Source organism: Sardina pilchardus, chromosome 18, assembly GCF_963854185.1.
Source record: "Sardina pilchardus chromosome 18, fSarPil1.1, whole genome shotgun sequence".
Lineage (NCBI taxonomy): Eukaryota > Metazoa > Chordata > Actinopteri > Clupeiformes > Clupeidae > Sardina > Sardina pilchardus.
In genome coordinates, this window is record NC_085011.1 from 16,397,661 (window position 1) to 16,421,515 (window position 23,855).

The 23,855-nt window shown below is 44.9% G+C and overlaps 1 protein-coding gene across 1 annotated transcript in view; it reads right to left on the reverse strand.

Annotated features, from left to right (window-relative positions):
- Positions 1 to 23,855, reverse strand: part of khdrbs2 (KH domain containing, RNA binding, signal transduction associated 2) — a 66,033-nt gene that overhangs the window by 39,798 nt on the left and 2,380 nt on the right. Inside the window, exon 2 of the mRNA XM_062519796.1 lies at positions 10,770 to 10,897. Within this exon, the coding sequence (XP_062375780.1) occupies positions 10,770 to 10,897 (128 nt within the window). The remainder of the gene's footprint in view (positions 1 to 10,769; positions 10,898 to 23,855) is intronic.

The window sequence follows — 23,855 nt, forward strand, 5'->3', positions numbered from 1 at the left end:
CCTTCTGACCCACAAATAGCTCACCTGATATTTTGTCTTCCCCAGAAAGCCACATCAGAGAGAATCTCCTCTAAATGATCTACCTGTCACAGACAAATGATGTTCCTGTCACAAGAGCTCAGCGTTCAGCACATTTTTTGATTGAACGGCACTCCTTTCAAATTGCCTTTACCCGCAATCTACATTTTAATGCGCCACTTCAGGTACAAAGAGGTGCGCGACAGAGAGAGGCGGGCTGCTGAGGCTGCGTCCCTCACCTGCTGTCTGCCTTTCCCAGGGGCATAGATACAAATGATACCCCTCCATTTGTGCTCCCGCTCGCTGTAGCAGTGTTCAACACAATCGAGAGCATTACACCCCGAACGTGACCTCTTTTGAGCGTAATACATGAATGCTCCCAATTTGAAGCGCTTCCTTAGCGAATTACAATTCATCTTGCTGCTCGGTAAATACGGAGACGTATAGGGCTGGGGCTGAGGTGAGGCAGGCTTGATGAAAGAGGAGCCCCGCGTGCAGCTTCAATACTTTATCATGAGAATCAGGAGAGTGTTCACTGCATGTGCAGTTCAGGCGCATTTTAAAGCAGTTTGTCATGGTTTCAGATGTGACAAAGAAAAACATCCACAGACGTTGAGCTGAATGAGAACGTGTTCTGTGGCGAACTGACACTAATCTCATTCAACTTGGTTGTTAATTGCTGATATTAAGTTAAACCGACTTATTTGTGCATCGATTAAAGGTGTGAATAAGCTGCACTGCTGAAATCCACTGGAGTTTCAAATGACAGGCAAGTATTGCAGCTTATTTAGTGTTCAGTTCTGTCTCTGAGAGGATGGCATTTGGAAAAGGGCATGAATGTTACCCCAACCTTCACAAACACCAGTCACTAATAAATGTGAAACGATCTGATGAGTTTAAGTGTTCGACGTGCCAAAGCCGCAGTTAACCTTTCCAGCAACTCACCTAGAGGAACATTATTAGTCTCACTAAATATCTCACCTGCAGAGTTCTTCTGGGGGATTTTGCCTTAAGTAAAAAAAAAAGGTGGTCATAAAACCTCCACCAAAACCTAGTGCTTTTTGGCATTATCTCTGAACCGAGGTCTGAGATGACATCGGCAGATGGAGAGCTAGGCTGGGCTAACGCTGCCCGTTCACTGGGGACAGTTCACTACACCAACACCCAGGATATGGCCTGATATGGGGATTACGTGGTGGCAAAGGTCTTTCCCCATGTAATGGCCCAGACAGAGGCAGCCTGGCTTGAAGAGTGTCAGAAGACAGACGCGTTTGTGTTCAGAGAGGCTTGGGCTGGCTCAGGTACAAGAGGATGAGCAAGAGATGCTTAGAGCAGCCTCTGACTAGCCCTCTCCCTGGGACCGCTGCAGGTGATGCATTATGGGGGGGGGTCCATACACATGAACAATATGCTCCTCAGCACAGAGTGAAGAGGCTACTATAACATATGCATTTGCTTGGGAATCCATTCCAACAGCTGTCTGGAAAATTGCTTCAAGACATATCTGAAAATGTATGAGAGATTCCACTTACATGGGAGATATCCATAATAATCTATATCTCGAGCAGTGAAAAGGCACACTGTGAGGGATAAAGATAGCAGTTTCTGAATCACACATCCTCATGAATGTGGATCTTAAAAAATCGAATTGCCTTCACAACCTGTGAATGGCAACTGTCACCCGCCTATGTGACTTCAACAAAACAAACCGGCAATTTATTTTCTCAGCGGTCAAACAGTCTTGTGTGTGTGTGTGTGTGTGTGTGTGTGGCGGTGGAGTGGGGGTGTGTACCGTACCCCCAGTGGTGTGGAAACCCACGGACATGTAGAAGCATGTGTGTGTGTGTGTGTGTGTGTGTGTGTGTGTGTGTGTGCGTGTGTGTGTGTGTGTGTGTCTGTGTGTGTGTGTGACGGAGAGCAATCAGAAGCAAGCGTTGGCGCTGGCGGCTCCAGCACCTTGCTGGCAGAGTAGAATGACGGGTGCCAGGCGGGCGCGTGAGCTTCTGATGAATCCTCTGCATTAATAAAGCCACATTAACCCAGGGCTCACGGGGGAGGGGGGACGGCACAGATGTTGGGTAAACAAACAGGACATTAAGACTACCTGCGGGCTGCAAAGCAAGCAGGTTAGCGGAGTTATTACACGCACAAATATAATCACCCCCTCCCCCGCCCCACACACACACAAACACACCCCCACACACCCTAACCCAGCTCCTGCTGAAGCCTGACATATATTATGGCTTGCTTCACCTAGCACTGTTTTCATTCAGGGCTGAGTCTCTATGGCGGCAGAAATGGCCGCCGTAATCTGATCAGCCAAAGCAATCCTTTTTATATTAACACAACGCTGTTAGTATATATCAATTTTCAATTGTATGGAAGCCTGTCAGGGACATAACGCTGCCACTCAAAGCCACCGCACCGAAACGCTACTCAGCTGAGTGTTTTCCAATGACTGGGCGGGAAAATGTGGAGTTTATTTGCCATGGACAGATGATCAGCTTTACTACTTCTGGATGGGCACTGGGGGGGGACGGGGGGTTCATATCCCTGTGACCATTCTCAAACTGCTTCAGCTGAACAGTTAGCTTCACTAAGCTTTATTTAGTTAATCTTGCGCACAGCACGAGGAGAAAAGCCCATTATCTACGCTTTTGTTTGGAGAGACATAAATAACCTCGTTGAAAATATAAGACGTTAACACACAAAATAGGAGGCAGGTATGTGGAGAGATAGTGTTGTACAAGCGCTTAACACTTAAAACTCTCCCTGTTTTTCATCAGTATGCAATAGGATTCTGTTTGGAATCTTATCAGTGAGCAGCACCTTTAACAAGGTTGGTGATCTTTGGGGACTGAGGATTTACTTGTCAAGGAAACAATAGGATTATTTTGTCCATTGGGATTGCCTAACCCTTCATGTAAAGTTCATGGCGGTAGGACGCTGATAAATAAAGACTTTGTTAAGAGCATAAGAGTTCAATCCACCTCATGGTTTCAAAGATATGTTGACAAGGGGACCGTCTTTTCTAAGACTTTGTAAATTATGAAGCGCTTAGCACTGTATGACAGATTTATAATTTTTTAATTTGTGTAAATTACCATAGTAATTCATTTCTTTCGTAAGTAAAATGAACTGATGATTTTTACATTAATTGCTGTAATATGCATCATTGCAATTAAAATAATTTTATCTCAACAAACTGTACTATAACATCTAAAGTTAAGTGACATTTCCATTACACCTGAATGAGCCTGTTTTGCGTTTCAATTCTAACGAGTCTAATTTATCTGGATGTTTTCCCTGCCCAATCACATATTTCCAAGGGAGCAAATCATTAATGTTCTGTCGATGCTTTATGACATTATGATAAATTAAACCCTGTTCCCGTACCACCAGGGTATATCTAATCCCTCAAAAAGAGAGAGAGAGAGCGGGAGAGCGAGAGAGAAAGAGATTGAGATTGATAGAGAGAGAGCGAAGTAAGAGAGAACGAGAGCAAGAGAGAGAGAGAGAGAGAGAGAGAGAGAGAGCGAGAGCGAGATTAGCACATTCATTATCCCACCCAGCTCCAGCCTGCATGAGGCCCCAGTGTAATGGCGTGTACCAGGGGCTGTTGGCTCAGAGCATCTTTATGCAGATGGCTGCGTCTCTCTCTGCATTAAGACAAGCTCACATCTGGGCAGGCTGTCACACAGCCCAACGCAGCCCAACCCAGCCCAGTGCACCTGCCAGAGGGGAGGCATAAAACAGAGGGAGGAGGCCACTAATGAAAACGCACAACCACAGGCTGGTCTGTAGGGGAGGGGGGGTGGGGGGGCTTTAAAAGATGAAAGATGACAATGACACGAGAGGTAAAAGGAAAGGATTGCTTTTGGAATGGAAGAAAATGAGCGCGTCGTTAATTTCATGGCTTGAGCCGGTGATCCTTGAGAACATATCGCAAACTGGACAATTCATTTGTGGACCTCGGGTGTAAATGTAGCAAATCAAAATCATTTCATCTGAACTCCTACACTGCAGGCCTGCAGGATGTCTTATCTCTTGCCAGTGGAGTCCGTCCTGAAAAAGACTCCAATTCCAATTCCTATGCTCAAATGGATCCCTAATTTTCCTTCATCTGGGAGATTACAGTCGTGCCAGACTATTTTACATCGTGTAGGCATGATTAATGATTCATGATTATTGCGCATGGTGGCCCTTTGTTTAGAGACGTTCACAGGTTGTGTTGTGCTTGGCTGGATTGAGCATGTTATTGTACAGCCTAGACTACTTCCAGGTGTTGCCCTTTCATGGCTACATGACATGATTATTTGGAAACACCTGCACATCAGTTTAATGCTCATGTCTGATGTGTGGGTTAGCATTTCTCTCCCGCTTATTATGGGGAAGGGGAATGGGAGGCACGCTAGTTTGAATATGGAACGCTCGCTCTCTCTATTTCTCTCTCTCTCTCTCTCTCTCTCTCTCTCTCTCTCTCTCTCTCTCCATGCCAGAAGCATCTGTAATCTGTTCCCATGCAGTTCAAATCTCGCACAGAAGCGTTCATTTTGTGCGCAGGTGTCTGACAGGGGAATTTGACGCCAATCAATCATACAGCCCTCTGTGTGAACAAAGCAAATGTGTGGCTGACACACAACAAGTGGATGAGGAAGGCAAGAAAGCTGAGATCCCTCTGCTATTCCCTGATGAGAAGGGTGGAAGTGGTGATTGATTAACAGAGCGATACTACGAGTACCACCACTGGCTATATTTTCTCTGAAATCGCTGTATACAGCAAGCATGGCCCCCTATTTCAAAATCACCCTTCTCCAAATGCAGGAAGAAAAAGAGAGGGGAAAAAAAACGGACTGAGGTTTCAACACTCAATTTGATATGGTCCTCGTCTCGCCGTTTTTTTCCAGTGCTGATGCTCATGATCAAAGGAGCTTTATCTCTGAGGAAGAGGGACCACCAGGACTCATGAAATAATTTTGCTAAAACACTGTGATGTGTAAAACCTCTGTGTGATTGATAGAGTACCCCCCCCCCCCCCCCGCCTCCCTCCCACCCCCCTCTCTGAAATCTCCCAAGTTACGCAGGGGGTTGCCATGACAACCACATCTTTGATGTTACCCCGATAGCCATGGTGGCTCTTCCACCCATTTCTTGGAGCGCTTTCATCTCATGTAAAAGACTCCAGCTGGACTTCAGTTTGTGTTATCTGGTGGCCAGTTTGAGCAGGACCGTTCTGTCTGTTTGTTTGTGTGTGTGGGTGTTGGAGGGATGCTAGACAGCTCATGCATTTGGACAGGAAATCAGGAATACACTGATTTCCATCCATGGTCAGAGAACCTTATGAACAGGCTGTATAGAACAACAGAGAAGTCAAATTCATATTTAATAACTGAACATGTGAGACAATATAGTGGCCCTCAATTATGAAATGAATATCACATGAAACAGGCGTGTGTGTGACGAGTGTGGAGGCCTATGCAAACCTTGGCATTCTGTAAGCGGAGGTTACGCTCAAATCTCATGCTAAGCCTGAAGCTGTGTATTCAAGTTTTCAAGTAAGCGTGGAGTTATGGTGCAAATCGTAAGTATGGCGAAGAATAAAGTTATAGTCATGGAACCTATTTTGGCACAATCTATTGAACCATTTTTTTTTGCACATTTAGTGATTACTTTTCATGAGGTAGCCTCTTGTGTTGACACAATTGATGATTGCTTAGGATATCTACACTATCATTTGGACATATTTGCATGGTTTAAAAGATGAGTTTACTCTGAAAAATGAAACCGTTTAATTGAGTGGATGGCTTGAATCATCTGTTTTGTTTCCTTGTGCACAAAAGGATACTCTGTCTACCCAGTCTCCAGTGTTGCATGCATAATACCAAAGCAGTTGTATTTCTCACGGGCAAAAGGCATTATAATGCAATATGGCTATGAAATGCATTTGTAGCACATGATACATTCTGTAGTCGAAATAATGTATGTCACACTTAAAGCGCCATATTTAATGGTACTTTCCTGGCTGTCAAAACTGGTTCAACTGGCCTTGCGATGTCAGAGAGGTTTCTTCTTGGGCATCTTTTGCACATACTGTATGTAGTAGAGTACATTCTAGAGGGGAATACAGTATTTCTATTTTCTATATAATATTCTATATCATTTGTTGGGAGAATTCAAAGAATAATGAGGTGTTATCTTTAATTTGCAATTGTTTACAGTCGCCGCATTTGTTCATTCTTACCAAGAGATTGAAGGCGTCATGACTCATATGTGAGCCCCATCATAAGATGATTTCTGCTCTCACATCTTTAGTTTCTATGCTTAATTGATAAATGAGGGTGTTCTGTGTTCTGGGTGTTCAAAGCCTAATGCATTGTTTATCGGTCATTATGAATCCTAAGAGTGATATTTGTTCTTTCCACAGAGTGTCTATCCATGTCACTGAGTTTCTACACGTTTTAGTGCAAATTTGGAACATTGAAATAGGGAATCCTGAGTGGCAACACTTGATCAAATTCACTGAGTGGGTGGATTGTCTTCCATTTCAATTTGGTTAAATGACTATGGTTATTTGTGTGGGATTTTGACATTATGATGCTCAGTCAGTAGTTCAAAACTGGAGTGAGGAAATTAGCAACAAAATTCTCAAAACACGACTACAAAAGAACAGGCTTCCAGTTGCAGGTCGACAGAAATGAATAGCTCTCCTACCGCGACTTTGCCCTATTTATAATGGGCCAAGAGCAAAATCAATAGGCACCTGACAGCTACATTGGCTCTGGTCTCGTGGCTAGACAAAAAAATAATCCCTGTGGTAATTCTTAATAACATAGACCTATTAGGCACACAACAGCGCACCAATTAAAAAGATGTTTGTTTTTAAATGCGGTGCCGTTTAAGAGACTGCAACTGGGCACAGTCCTGTCCTGCTCTCTGTGCTGTTATGAATCTAGAGCAGTCGCTCCGGCGCAAATTCATCGACCGGATGTCCTTACAGGGCTCAAGGAATTAGCCGGAGCCTTATGAAATCGGCCAATCAAAGACATACCAGGCATCCAAACTCAAAGTACACACTAACACCCTGGAATGAATCCAGCAGTCTATCTGCTATGTGCAGTTAAGCTGCTTCACCAACAAATCCATCTGTAGGCTAGAGAACGGGAGGATTCTGACTGGCAACAATAGGAGCTCCCCCCCACAAGTTAAACCACTGGACTTCTATTTTTTTCCACAAGATGCTCTGAGCACCTGAGTCAATAAACTATCGTCTTCATACGGACCTTCCATACACAATCTCACTTCAGATCGCAAGCCGTCCAAACAAACAACCAAGTAGGACCATTGATCCCCTCTCCCCAGAACTCAATAATACTGTAAATCAACATGAAGTTGGCGGTGTGATTACTTCAGCCTGAAAGTACGATTGATACTCCACAAAGCCGATAAGTGTCCAGCTATTATAAATATTTGAAATTCTTTTTTTTCTCTCTCTCTCTGAAATGGCAAGGCAAGATGTAGACAGGAATAATGAGGGAAAATATTCTAGTCCTCGCTTTTAATGGGCATAATGTCACCAGGAAACAGAGCACGTTGTGTAAGACTTTATAATGCCAAAACAATACATCAATCACTGAAACAAGTGGCTTTGCACTTTCTACCGCATTTAGACACTACTTAAATACATTTTTAAGTACATTACAAGGACAATACATGTTTTGGTCAGCAGACCACAGCTACTGCAGGTTTTGCAGCTATAGCAGTTCAGGGATGAAGATAGGGAGCAGTCTGCACTATTTGAAGCTTAATTGCATATATTAATACCAGCCTGCTTTAATGAGAACATCAAAGAATCTTTGTTTAACTGAGGATCTTCCCAAGTCACAGCAGACAGAATCTTGCTGAGAGATTTGCTTTGGCTTGGCTTTCCATGTGACAAGATTTACTCACACAGTTGCCCCAGCAAAATAATTAAATGCAAACCGTGGTGTACTGTATTGCTGTTAGTAGGATAAGGCAGACAGTGGTCCCACGTGAAAAGGGATATTCTATTCTCTCTCTCTCTCTCTCTCTCCTCTCTCGGTCTCTCTCTCGTTCTCTATTTTCTTATGAATTCTATGCTTTGCCTCTTGGTGTCTTTGTAAACAGGCTGCAGGAATGTATTTGTTGCAAACAAACACAGAAGCTGATACAGTAAAGATATGCAAACCCAGTGTCGGAGGAGCGCAGCAAGCACCAAAGGCATCTTTTGAACATTCGCTGAGATCGCTGCTACAGCCTACAGCTCCCTATACAAGAGTAATGCAGAATTATTTACCGTTCTCCAGGAAGACATGTCATGTGCCCTGCATGATAGCATGGGCAGACCTTATGACAAAGTCCTGGTGCCACTGTTGTGATTGGTGTGTGTGTGTGGGGGGGGGGGGGGCCCATTACCATGTATTTACATTGGGAAGAGGTCAACGTTTACACAGGGAATTAAATGAGAATTCTGGCATTTATAAACCTGGGCCCTGTTGTTAGAGCTTTGAGTACTGTTGTTGGGAGAATGGAGGGGGGCAGTGTAGCATTGCTGTAATGCCAGTGGCAAGGATAGCTGGTGGCTACAATGCTATCAGGGCAAATGCTGATGTCAAAGGGGCAGATAATAACATCGCTTTTTGTGCCACTGGAGGCTGCATACAGTATGGACAGGATGAGGTGCAAACGGACAGGATTCTTACAGAGATACGGATAGCCTACTCTTATCTCTTTTAACTCAGTGAATGTAAACTGTATCTATTTGAGGCAGTCATACTGTATACTCCTGTCCTCTTTGGTCACTTCCGGTAAAGTCCACACTAGTCCATTATCAAAATCATGCAAACATGTTTAGCGCTAGACCGGCACAGATCTACGTATCTCTGTAAGGGTCAATTCCATGTTGTTACAAAAGCATTCTTGGAAATAAACTTCATGTATTCTTATCCAGGAGATAATAGGAGAGAATCATGAGTTCAACAACGAGTTCAACAACTTCCCCCGATGTTACTGGAAGAAACCGAAGAAGACAAAGGTATTTGACTTCCTGCGCAATGCAACACTGAAATTATACGGTTTCTGTACAGTACATTTACAGCATTAAACAGTCACAGGGGCGCCACTCTAAGAACCCTACTGAGCCTCTTCAGCGCTCCTCTACAACAGTACAGCAGCTGCTTTATGAGTGAATGTGTTTTTGCTAACAGCTATTCTTACACCTAAACTGCACAATGGGCATTTTAGGCATTATGAAGGCATGCAACTCTAGATCAGTAAAATATCTAGGTGTGATGTATCTCACTTGAAGGAGATCGTTCAGTTAACCACAACACAGTGAGCTTCTGCTTGATCTACTGTTGTGAGCTGCATGTGTAATTGTGCTCTGTGTAAATGTTTTATAGTGCCTGAAAACACTGACAATGTTTGCATGCTGTCTGTATAGCGCTTCCCGTCTCACATCCAGAACGAGTCTTTTATCTTTCAAAGCAGCCAGAAAATTAAGACAAACAAAAGGAGCGCACGGAGGAGAAGGACGAGGAAGGAGGAAGCGTAGTCGAGAGGGCCACAGCTGTCAGCATCTGGATGTGTCGTGCGTGCGCCACCAAAACGAAACGACCTCGAGCGCTGCGTATAGCGGCAGCCTCGCTAGTCGCTACGCACGGAGGATCCGCGGCGGCCGGCGCCGGTCCCCTCTCCGTCTCCTCGCCTGACCTCGCCAGCTTCTCCTGGCCACCTGTCCCGGTCTCGCAGCGCCAATTATCCCGTCCCGAGATCACGATCCCACTGTAAGCCGACCCAGCGGAGTTCCGAGTCGGCTCTGGTCAGGATATGCATATTCTGATGACAAACCCCCATCTGTTGGCACCTTCCAGCGCAGGAGAGTTTCCTGCATTCGTTTTAAAGCCAATATGTTCTCCATTGCCATGAATATTTTGCTGATAGCAGGTGCAGGAGATGAATTGAACTGCCCCTCTCAAGACAACCGTGAACAGGAACAGGCAAATTCGCCAGGCACATGGGGAACACTGGCTGTAATGGACTACATAAATGGAATACAAAACTATGTGGGATAAGGGGATCTAATAACAATATCGTGCTGTTTCTCTTATTCTCTTATTTTGATGTATGTTTACGACGGTGTCGCATGCCTTGGATGGTGAGGAAGAAATGTTCTTGTACACAACTGGGAATATTTGTCCAAAAAAAGCCAATAATGAAATGTCACACAACATTGGAGCTGTGGAAAGCGAAGAGGAAAAAAAAAAGGCTGGCTCTTTCTAAACGTCTCAAAGAGCACTGTTGCCTTTTCTAAAACCGTAGAGAATGGCAAATTTGAACGTGGTCCATCTGTTTCAATCAGGAGACGGACTCTATCATCGCTGCTGTCAGGCCCCCAAAACTGCTTTTGATATCACTCGGGGCAAAATAACCCTGTCAAAACAATCTGTTTGCATATCAGCAAAATGACCACAAACACGGTATGGGAAGTGAAGGGGAATATCTTATCTGCTTTTTTTTTTTGATGGTTTGTCTTGGCCCGTGGGTATGATGCTGTTACAGTGATGAAGTCAGTTTTGTGATAGTCCATCAAAACCAGAGATCCATTGTAAGAGCCAGTGTTGTTGAATAGTGTCAGAGAGAATACACATCTATACTGTATAATAACATGGCCATTGTGGGTGTAAAGGTCTATTATGCTTATTCAAGTGTGAGGACTCGTTGCAATATCTCACCTTTGGGTATTGCTGAACTGGGATGAGCACTCTTTCAGAAAGTTTAATGTTTTTGTTGCTGATGACATCCAGGTACTTTTTAACTTCTCCATCTTTCCGTAGTTCATCCCCTTCAAACTTCTCGATTTCTGTAAGGAGAAAAGCAGTGCGTGTTACAACAGAATTGAACCTTGTTATGTCAGCATTTCACAACAGAGTGGAAGCACTCACATAGCCTGGGTGTTCCCATCCTGCCTTGCAGGGTGATTTCATTCACGCTGCTAAGGCAGTCTGGAAACTACCGCCCTAATTTTTGACTGAGATAGGGCACCAATCACAGAACAGGGGGGAAAGCAAGACCATGATGAGCTAGTATGCACAGATGCATTTGATAGACATCAGTGGCACCCAATGAACGGATCTAGGCATTTTTTCAAATACGAGAAAATGAACGTCTGGTTGCCAGACAGCATCTCATTTGAGAAGTGGTGGGCGCTAGCCAGGCTAACACTCACACCCAAACTAACTGACATTATGCTCAAACACTGATGAACTATGCTGACTATTCAGGATAGTGTTGATACTATAACCTTTATGAGTCATTTGTGCCAAACATGAGTTGGCAGAGGAGACTTAAACTGAAGACAGAGTGCATGCAAGGCCATTACAGTACTTACAGTATTGCCTGATACATTTTACAACACAAGGGAATTCAATTCAAGTCTAGAAGTCAAGAAAAAGAGCTGTCAGCTGGATGTTATGAGGTAGATGTTTGACCCCCCTCAACAAGAAACAAAAAAAATGAAGCATTCCCCACTTTAACCTTAACATTAACATTCATGTACATTTATTAATTTAGCAGATCTAGAGCGACTTACATATGTCAATTACATTACAAGACCATTATCCCCGGGGCAATCTGGGGTTAAGTGCCTTGTTCAAGGGTACAACAGCGGCAGCCTTAACCCAATCCCACATCAACACCATACGCGCCCTCAATCAGAAGCCGGTTCAGGCTGCGCTGCCTCACAGCTCCCTGGTCCAGCACCTCTCAGCTCTCACAGTTAAGCAATAGGGGAACACCCTGCATGCTACACCGTTCAAAGTGAGGAAGGGAGGAGACAGAGGAGAATGACAGCGGAACAAGAGAGCGAGAGAGAGAGAGAGAGAGAGAGAGAGCGAGAGAAAGAGAGAGAGGGAGAAGGAGAAGCTGCTAGATTATCTTCCCACTGAAGTCGATTGTTCTAAACGGCACCTCTATCTGTGGCAAATCAGCCTGGTCTATTTTTACATGCACGCGACAGGATCCGGCCTTCAGGGGGGAGCGGGACGGGAGTGTATGTGTGTGTGTGTGTGGGGGGGGGGGGGGGGGGGTTCAGCCTGGGGGGGCCATCTCCATCTCCATGCAGCTCCATGCAGCTCCAACGTCTTGGCAGCGCGGCGGGCGCGGCGGGCGCGAGAGCGCGAGAGCGCCCCGTGTGCAGAGAGTGTGCCGTGCACGCCTCAGTTATCAGAGGAGTGACTCGACTCGACTCGGCGACGTCCTCTCCTTGCACTCCGACCGGGACTCCAACTGGAATAATGTCGCCTCTCGTCTCGTAGCTTAACACTGTCTGGGAGGGACAGTTTGGTCTCGAAGGGGCTAGAACAACTATAATTATAGCTTTGTCCCCAAATCAGACAGAAACAAACTGCTTTGGAAAAGTGTTTTTGGTAGAAAATCCGAGGGCCGACATGTTAAAGTATTTGCATAGTAATGTCAGAGTAGACACTGACCACATACGAAATGGCTGTCTGAACTCAAATGATGTCATTTGTGTAAGAATGCAATGCATTAGTGCATTAAGCCCACAGATGATGAAGCCTTCACTTCATGAATTCCTTTAAAGTGACAACTTTTCCATGAAAGTTCTGAAAACCATAGACGACAAACTCTCATTTAAAGTCAACCTCTGGACCTTTTGGAGTTTCTCTGGATGTTAAGCAACACCACTTATTATAACTGCTTGTTCTCATTGCTCATCTCATGGTTTTCGCAGCACAGTAACCGTATGTGGTGCGCATTGCGGATTCAAATTAGTGCCAAAAAAGTGTGAAAATGCAGTATCTGTTACGTGCACAGCTACCAAGATTAATGATTTAAAGTATGTATGTGAATGAAATCTGCCAGAGTAACAGTTGCATTGATGAATATTAATGGTTCCCATCACTGACTTATTAACATCTCACCTGTTCTACCGATAGAAGAGAAAAAACGGATTGCCGTGCCAAGTTAAAAAGCGTGTGTGGCGCACCGGAGCACCCATTTTCATAACAAGTTTTGTTGTTGTTGTTGTTGTTTTTTAGCTTAGGAAGACATAAACAAGCTGTGTGGGCCATCTTCCAGCTGCAAGCTGAGTAGGAGCGAGGAGCGAGGAGTGCACCCAAGCAAGGCCTCTTTACAGCCTCGGCTCCGTGTGAGTGAGCAGTGTGTTTGGGTTTCACTTAGTGGCCACAATTTAGCTTAGTCAAGCACGACAATGTGTTTCTCGGCATCCGTCCGCATACGCGACTCATAGTAACTGAGACACTGGCCTAAAAATACATGAAAGACCACACTGAAATAATAATAGGTCTGATGTTTATTCCAATATCCCGCAAAACCCAACAACACAAAAAAACATTTATTCATTCTGTTTGCCCTTCTGTTCAGTTGTTTCAAAGCCCTTTCATTGCACTGCTAATGCTATGTACATAGTAAAGCATAGAATTTCAGTGTGTTTATCGTTAGAATTTATAAGATAATATTCATAGATTCAGTCTGAGACTGTGTTCTTAGCATCATCACTGTCCTCACTGACACGTACGTACGCACTCTCACTTGGGGTGCCAACGCTTTGAAGTGCCACACAACTGTCACTTCTCTCTTTCTCTCTCTCTCTAACTCTCTCTCTCCTCTCTGCACTCTCCCTGTCTGCCTCTGCTTAATTCTCTTCAACTGCATCTCACAGAAGGGGACAAACTCAAGCTAAAGTGAGAGACACTCCACACACGCGGGGCTCAGCACTGTGATTTATTGGGCTGATTGTTTCCGGCACACAACTGGCCGTGGACACAGCTGATAGAGGACCGGAGAGAGAGAGAGAGAGAGAGAGAGAGAGAGAGAGAGAGAGAGAGAGAGAGAGAGTGGGTCAGAGAACAGAAAGGACCAAGAGAGAGAGAGAGAGAACTGAGACAGAAAGAGAGAGAGGGAGAGAGGGATAGGGAAGAGAAAGGACCAAGAGAAAGGACCGAGAGAGAGAGAGGGGGGGGCAGAGAGAGAGGACCAAGAGATAGAGAGAGACAGAGAGAGAAAGAGAAGAGAGAGGACAAAGAGAGATAGAGAGGACAGAGCGAGCGGGCGAGAAATAGAGCGAGAGGTGCCAGATGGTCCCGTTAAAGCAGTGTTTGCCAGCGCACACTCCCACTCCCACATCCAGCCACAAAAGAGAACATTTCCAAGGAAACTATTTATCCGCTCTGTTTCAGCAGCGGTTTGGGCTGCTGTTACAATTGACTGGCGGGCAGCCCTGATGAGTCGGGGCCACTGACGCCTTCTTTGCCCAGTAAACAAATGTGGCCAGCTGGCGGCGAGTTGCAACACAAATGCAGCCCGAGAGCACATCATGCTTTTTTACTATTGAGCAGCCGTGCTTCAAGGTGTGGCGACCGAAGGCCCACCAGAGAGACTAAATCCAAACAAACAGCGCAAGAAGCTCGTCTACCTCCTGAGAGGGACCAGTGTGCAGCATCAAATACGAGTTCAAAAACGCTGAGACAAGCAATTTGGACTGTCCTTCTGACATGTTCACGCAACGGTTGTGTGCCATGCAATAGTGCTTCTCCTAGCGAGGCTAGACCAACGGATGACAGACATCTGTAGAGTGTGTTTGGAGCTCTGACCGTTCTCCGAGCTCTGACCGTTCCTTCACACCCCTTCGGCAGGATGCCAGTGATCGCGGCGAGCTCGTCCGTCTCCCGACTCCGCCCTAGCGCCGAGCGAAGCGACTACGACTTTAGCGGCGCTGCGCGGTGCCTCCTCCTGCTTTAACAATCACTGCAATTAGCACAGCCAGGTGGTGAAGGCAAAAGACTGGGGAGGAGATTTACTTTCTGAGCCTCCAGTACACAGCTAATGTCTGGACGAGGAGAAAACACACAGACACACACACACACTCCCTCGAAAACATCAAAGGCCCCAGCGCTGCCTGCCTTGCCATATGGACACCTAAACACAGGTAAAGCCAGCGACGCGTCTTACAGCTACGGCACGGAAGATGGTGGATGCTCTCAGCAGCAAAAAACAAAACAATAAGAAGTCATTAATATTGTTGGAGTGCTTGACTTGGAACTTTGTGTTCCACAGTCATAAATATGTATTGCTGATATCTTGCGTGGTGTTTGCAAGCCCCCATCCCTGGCCCTGGATATTAAACTGCTCTATCTTCTCTGGATCCCAGCCACCTATTCAAGGTATTCTTTTTATTACAGCGTATCATTTTTGGGGCACATTACTGAATCAATGTAATCGATTCTCAGGGCTTAGTGTTATACGAGCCTCAATATATCACCTACAGCGAGAAACAGTCATGCTGCTTCGCCAAAATTTACAACCTCAGATCTTATCAGAGAATCCAACCTGCTTGGTGCTTAGAAGATGAGATGACCTTCTCCGGGGAATCTCAAGGTTACCAGATGGGACCGATGATTTATATGACGCACATTAAGTTGCTTCTGTTGTACGAGACGACCTCAAATATTTGTGCGCATCACCATTTCCTGTTTCAGCACTTCAGCAGCTTTTGTACGCCTGTTCCCCTTCATGGCTGTGAGCCTCGTGTTTGTTTGAGAGTATGCACAGAGAGCCGGTGAATTTGTTGAGTTAGTCATATACAGATGTAGATGGACATGTTCAGAAGCTGTGTAAGGTAACTGCTATCATTTTTCCTCAAATCACCTTAGAGTTTTGTCAAGGACGTCTCTGACTATCTGACTGATCACGAGCACCACGCCCCCACTTGACTCCTGCTGTTTCTCTCTCTCTCCCTCTCTCTCTCTCTCTCTCTCTCTCTCTCTCTCTCTCTCTCTCTCTCTCTTTCACTCTCTCTCTCTCTCAGCAGCCACTCTGACATGAAAACCAGGAGAGGGTGGCACGGATTCTTCAAGTGTGCTGGTCGACAGATGTCAGCGCAGCGGGTACCCAGAGTTATCAGGGGGTTCCCGAAAATAAATCGGGGAAAAAAAAAGACTGACACTAATTAACTGGGAAAACTCAGGGCAAACACGTTGGCTGTTTCCAGAGCTTGGCCACACATAGCAAGTACAGCATGCAGTAAAGCAGATGGCTTGTTTTGCTCATATTAATAGGGTACATCGTCAGGTTTTCATTTGTTTTACTGCATTGTTTGATGCATATGCTCCTGTATCTCCTTCACAGTGGTGGTGAGCTGCTCTTTCACAGAATGCCACATCTACAGACTGCACACAACACAGAAAACACAGACATGCAGGTCTAGAATGAGAACACAACAGACATGCAGGTCTAGAATGAGAACACAGACATGCAGGTCTAGAATGAGAACACAACAGACATGCAGGTCTAGAATGAGAACACAGACATGCAGGTCTAGAATGAGAACACAGACATGCAGGTCTAGAATGAGAACACAACACATTTGCAGTAGCTTTGTGAAACAGGCAGAGGATACATGCTGGTTAGAGAGGATACAAGCTGCTTTCAAACATACACACCATCGCCTCTCTCTCTTTCTCTCGTTTTCTCTCTCTATCTTTCTCTTTCTCTCACTGTCTTCCGCAAAGGAGTGAAAGTGCCGTTAATCGCAGTGAGGTCCCTTAATTGAACCTTTGCCTTTGGCTAGCAGGGCCCAGCGTGGGGGAAATGAGCAAAATGCGCCTCTGCCAAGCGCGGGCACTAATACGGCAGGGGCACACGGCATCTGAGCTCCTGCCCTGCTGTGCCTCGCTGCAGACACCTCTGTGTGTGTGTGTGTGCGTGCGTTTGTGTGTGTGTGTGTGTGTGTGTGTGTGAGTGTGTGTGTGCGTATGTGTGCGTTTGTGTGTGTGCGTGTGTGTGTGCGTGTGTGTGCATGTGTGTGTGTGTTTGTGTGTATGCTGACAGACTTATTTGGTACAGAGTCTCATTTGAACTTAAACACTGCCTGTGAGACAACAGAATGAAATGAACACTGGGTTCGAACGAAGGGGGCCTGGGGTTACGTGTGTGTGTGTGTGTGTGTGTGTGTGTGTGTGCGTATGTTGTGTGTGTACATTTGTGCGTGTATGTGTGTGTGTGTGCGTGCGTGCATGTGTGAGTGGTAGGGGGTGAGTCTGTGAAGGTGGAAGGACAGTGAATGGGAAGCCCTGCTGTTTGCAGTGGAATGAAATGGAAGGGCCCCAGAGATGAACTATGGGTATTGCGCTGCCAAGGCAAGGTCCCACATTGAAGGCTGATAAAGTGCAATTCGGGGAGCCAGTGAGAGACACCGAGTCATTTTATTGGAATGAAGGTAGCCAGGCTCTCTCATGACTCAGCATTACCACATCAGAGGGCACCCATGGCAATAAACACAGCCGCCAGAGGATGGGAGGCTCCAGGTGTTAAGGAGGTATGACTATCTCCAACACACACACACACACCATACAGAGAAAGGCCTCACAAAATAACAGTCTCATACCACGTACACACCGTGCTGACGTACATACAGTATGTCTCTGCTTATTATATGGCAGAGTTGAGGTGTTAGGGGAAGTGCGGCTATCTCCAACATACACAACATACAGGGAATTGGCTTACAAAATAGCATTCCCATACCACTTACATACGGTGCTTACATACCGTACATACTGTATGTCTCTGCTTATTATATGGCAGGTGTTAGGTGTTAGGGGAAGTGCTAGAGGAAGTACGGCTATCTCCAACATACGCAACATACAGGGAATTGGCTTACAAAATAACATTCCCATACCACTTACATATCGTGCTTGCAGCACACACGTTTGTACTTATCATGGTTGAAAAAAATCAGGAAATATATTGGGGAAAAGCCAGCGTTCAAGGCTTTGGACTGATCTAGCTGTATATTTGCTTACTGCGTATGATTTGAGAAATATATGGCATAGCGAGACTATGTAGACTCAGCCTGTATGTAGACATAGGCAGAAATGATGACCACATTCCATCATGGTAATAAACTGTAACAAATTGGGTGGAGATTGAGTCAAAGTCAAGTTAAGGATGTGATCCGTCTTGGCATATTGTCTCTGCAGCGTGAGAGGCCATTAAATACACCTCAGGTAGACTTGATTTAACAACAAGCACACACGCACACACACACACACACACACACACACACACACACACACACACACACACACACACACACACACATTTATTCACTCCCTCTGGGCACGGGCAAATGATGTAATCACATGGTGCCTACCTGTAATGTTGAGGTGGGTTTGTGTAAGTGTGTGTGTGTGTGTGTGTGTGTGTGTGTGTGTGTGTGTGTGTGTGTGTGTGTGTGTATGTGTGTGTGTGTGTGTGTGTGTGTGTGTGTGTGTGTGTGTGCGTGTCTGTGCGTGTGTGTCTGTGTGAGTGTGTGTGTGTGTTAGAGAGGGGGGAAGAGTACTGTATATGCGAGTGTAAGGAAGGCGGCCAATAAAAGTGTACAACAAAGAGCCAGAGAGGAAAGGGGAGTTTTAAAGATTGAAGACAGGGTGTTCTCAGTGCTGCTTCCAGCCCCAACACACACTGCGCAGCTGAGAGAACGCTTCCTCCACAGCAAAGGTCATCTGAGTATCTTCAATTCTCTGTTGTTTTATAAAAGGGAAAGCGTGCAGGGGGAAAAAACTGTCCATTGATACACAGACAATAGGCAGCTTCTAATTATTCAGTTGGGGGAGGGGGCAAACGGCTTGATAGGATTCTGGCATAGCATCATGTTATCTATTTTTGTAGGCTGGCAGTGTTCCCTGGCTTTCAGTCGACTTTTTTCAGGTGTGTTGGAGGTGAGACAAACCAGATGGAAGAGCAGAAGCCAAAATGGAGAATGTTCTGCATGGAGAGAGCGAGCGAGGGGATGAGCTAGCTCCCCAATGCACTCCTACACTTCTGGAGCACATGCGCTAGTCATGTCTTAGCCACAAAACTGATGTAAGGCAGTCAACTTAGCGTTTCTTTTGTCGTTGCTACATTGATGCATTAATAGTCAACATTTCTGCACTGATTATGACTGTATACTATACAGAGCGATGCCTGGGCTATGTTCTTAAGATATGTCATTGACATTTCCGGAAAGTTTTGTTTGTAGTACTTTCCCATATAGCTTTTGAAACTCAAGGTTTTGAGTTTCTTCAGCCTTGTGAAATGCTAAACCATAAGGGATTAGGACCATTTTATGAAGATTGCTAACATTGTGAACCATCAGACGTTTTCTTAAAAAAAAAAAAAAAACTACAATGTAGATGTTACACGTGACACTTAGACACGTCACCCTTGGTCACAAATAGACGCAAGGTTTTGTTAACATGGCTGGGAGAAGGGAGAAAGGAACGAAGACACTTGCATGGCAGCACTTCAAAAGGAAAGAGCATATTGAGGGTCTGTGCCATTATCCACTCTTTGGGTGAGGGCACGGAGGTCCTCTCACACCTGGGTGGCATACTTAATGCAGTGCTTTGTGGGTCAGCGTACTTAGCCAAAGGCCGCACCCCGGCGGTTTGGAGGTGAGTGCAGAGAGAGAAAAAATGCCCGAAGTGCCGCCTGCACTCTGGACCTATTTGAGACACAAGGCACACATGGATACTTAAGCAAAGCACACAGATACACTCGCCAAGTGCTCAGTCATTCAAGTGCGGGGAATGAGAAGGGATCTATTGGCATGAGTGTTTCTCTTTTGCCTTGTTCATGCACAAGGGAAGCCAAATTCTCCATTTCAATTCCATTTCATCACTGTGGATATGTTATTAATGGCTACATGCAATGCAAATGTAACACTGGACCATATCTGTGAGATGAACACAGCGCTGATGTTTGTATGGTCTTGCCTGATCTGCTTCTACTCTATTGTATGATGTCGGAGTGACTTGGTGGTGAAGCACTGTTTAAAGCAAAAGGTCAGGTCGCATAGAATGATGGGTACATTGATGGGATCCTGCTATGAGAGGCTGAGACAGATTAAGGAGGTGAATAATAGCTCTAGGTGATGCAGGTTCACCTACTCAGAGTGGGATGCCTTTATTGTCATACCTTCTGATGAAGATGTTTCTAACATCGAAACGTTAGTCAATGTTTTGCATCTTCTAAATAAAGACTTAGAAGATATCTGAGTTGCCTCGGCGTCCCTCCTCCTCTCATACTTTATCTGTCCTGGCCTGGTTGCACCAGATCAACGCTAAACTGCAGAAGCACGGAGAACCTTCCTTTGTTTGCTGAGATGCCTTCAAGTTTGTGAGAGATCCAGGGTTAGGATAGAGGAACTTTTTTCTAGAGCTTTGCCTGCTTGGTATAATGTACAATACTCGTTTATCCTGCGCTGGTAGATTACACTGTGTATAGATTCACATCTCTCTATACTCAGTATTTTTCTGCTTTTAGTTAGACATGTTTTTGTGTTACTTTCTGATCATTAATTTTGGTGCCATGGACTTCTCTACGCCCTCTGAATAATCCCAGCCACTGTAAAAGCTCCATTTTGTTCCATCCTATTAATGGTCTCTGCTATGGAACTTGTATTCCGCTTCACTACAGCTGTGGGATATGTAGGCTATAAGACTTACAGGGAGGCCACACCGTAATTGAACGTAATTACGTTTCATTCGTGCTGTGTCTGCTGCAACAATCAGCTTCCACTATAATCAATGTAACTGGCTACACCAGACGAGAAAGTGGCATACACTCAAAAAAATTGGACCAGTCTTATATCTAAATATTTTCACACTCCGCAACCAGAGTGCTCCAGTTGCAGGCCAGGTCCTTACTCATAACATCCACACAACAGCCTTTTTTTATGGATTCTGCCACTGTCAGACTACATCAAATACAGGTGCAACTAGACCGGTCAAAGAGGACAGGAGCTGTACTGTTTGAAGGCTGGCATATATTGCAGCCCTAATAAAACTTCTAGTAGCACTCAGAAAGTAATCACAGTTTGTTTTCCAAAAACCTATTACCAGGTCATATAGAGAGGGCATTATTTCATTTGGAGAGCCACCGCTATTACCACACTACACGACTGTGTCCATGTCCTTTAGTGAAGGCAGAGACGAGAGCCGACTGCCTCAACGTCTCAAAATCTCTTGAGCACTGAAAAGGACGCATTTCTTTCAAATGACACATAATCTAACTTGAATGTTAGATAAGAAAAATGCAAGCATCACCAATCAGACCATGCAAGCACCTCTAGATCAACAAACAGTTGGCAAACAGTTGGCAAATGTGTACTTGTTGAGAAGCCAACATAAGGAGGTTAATCATGAGGTACAGAATGCATGAACTTGATCACCGCAGTGTTTCATGACATTAGAGAAGTCATTGCTGTTCAGGAAAAGCCTTGGCTATTCATCCGTAGACAATAAATGGTGGTGGAAATTTGTTCTGCTATACTGAGTCAACACGAATACTGTACTGTCATTTTTACTTGTACTGTCTCTATGAATTTGATCCAATGACTACTGAGGGAACTCTTAAAAATGGTGATCACATTTCCTAAAGCAGGATATTATTGATCTAAATCAGTTTCTAAACTGAAGATGAGGCAACAGAGGGACAGAAATATGTGGCAACCATATTGCCCAAGGCTGTTGCTTTCTATATTTATATAGTAGAAGACAGTAAAGGCATATAATTGTACTTAAGGGGGTCTGGACTGTAATCATTAATAGGATAGCACTGGAGTATTGCCTCTTGAGGCACTTCTGTGTAAAATACTTATGAAGGCCAAGTTTCCCACAGAAGAGTGAAGAGTTGTGCTAACAGGTGAAAATCCGGCAGAAACTGGAGAGAATGTGTCACCCCCCCACACACACTTCATGACATCTGCCAGAGTTCTGTGACATTACTGACAAGGATCCTGAGCAATAATGTTAGAGTTTTACAGTTTCACCAGCAGTCATCCGGCTCCTGTGAATTTTTTGTCATTTTCTGGGCCTTATTCTATTTCAGCTGCCCCTGGGGGGGTTTCATTGCCACTGGAGGCGCATATTTTTATTCACACTTCTTCTTTTTCGAGCACTCACTGACTGGCTCGTTCAGCAGTGCCTCCACTACCCCCTGTCTCTGTAAATTGACAACCCACTGCAGTGGATATTCTCCTCCGTGCAATTAAACTCCACGAAACAGCCACATCAACTCAGAACTCAAGAGGATCCTAGATGCCTGAATTCACCATTTCCCAAGGTTGATCTACCTGCAGGAACAGCCACATCAACTCAGAACTCAAGAGGATCCTAGATGCCTGAATTCACCATTTCTCAAGGTTGATCTACCTGCAACCAGGGATAGAGATACAAAGTAATGACACTTGTGGATGCAGCTTGCCCCTAGACTCAGTACTACAGAATGATGAACAGGAAGTTCTGTAGCCCACTTAAACTGCACAGCTACACAGTTGGGACTTTATATATATACCTGCAGCAACAAATTGTAAATGCTAAATAAGGTAAATCCTTCCCCTAGAGGATGAAATAGGTAGGCACACTGTCAGGTAAATCAGCTGATAACTGGTAAATCACTTTCCCAGAGGATTCTACTGTGCCGTACAAGGAACCTAAACAGCACATTTTTACTGACAAACTAATGCAATTGAACAGAGAGACGGTGGCAAATACAGCTACACATTGGGTTGAGAGAGAGTTTCCATGGCGAAATGTAAACACTGACTTGATCCCATGCACAGACAGAAGCGAGGAGAAATAACTTCCTGGGTTAATGCTTCCGTAACAAAGAAGGCAATGCCAGGGGAAATAAATTGGAGTTGTAGAAGAAAGCCTTTAAGATGCAGAAGCTTACTTATACTGAGATATGACCTCAGATATAGCCACAGCTGGGAAGAGGGCGTTTTGTAAGACTATGGTGTGAATTGTGAATTGTAAGTAGTCTCCACGAGGTCAGGGAGAAAACCATAATGCTTTCAAACAGCCCATTACAGTAACTGAACTACCTGATGGTTCAAACCCCGATGTACAGTATGCTGTAATGTAACAAAGTTTTGGCAGCCTACAGTACTTCTCCTCATAAAGGATCAGCATAAAGGCTATGTGGTGCTGATCATTCTATTAACTCCTTGCAAAACAACAGCAAATGAAATTGATGGCTTGGGCAGAGCCACTATGCTGTCCCCCCTTTACGGCGATGCACAGCCCGGGCTGTGTACTGTATGTACACCTGAGGGGCGTACAGGGGGGGGGGGGGGGGGATATCGCACCATGTTTAGCAATTTCATCCCCTTAGAAATTATAAGGTTCTATCTGACATGGGTGCATGATTGTCAAAATTTTGTTACTGACATATTCTCATTCTGTGACACCTTGATATGGTGAGGTAACATGTTTCTTATGGTTGTATGCATTTTTTCTACTTTTTTTGTGGATTCTTTTTTTTTTTTGTATCTCAGAACTATACTCAGAACGTAGACAGAACCTAAAGGGATGATTTGCTGCTATTGTCACTAAAAGTGTATTGCACCACAGACTGCATCCCATAATGATTATTACTGCATAGAGAATCCAAATGTACAGATTCATGGAGGTAGTTCTACTGTTGCTTGGTCACACCCTGACAGTTCTACTACGTTGTTGCTGTACGGCTTTGCATCTGTATGTCAAGTCATTTCATTCTGAAAATGATATCCACTAAACTCTTTCCAACAGTATGCTTAAGCTTAGACTATGCAAACACGCAAACACACACAGTCACACACACATACACACACACACACACACACACACACACACACACACAACACACACACACACACACACACACACACACACACACACACACACACACACACACACACACACACACACACACACACACACACACACACACACACAGTGGCTGACACCTGT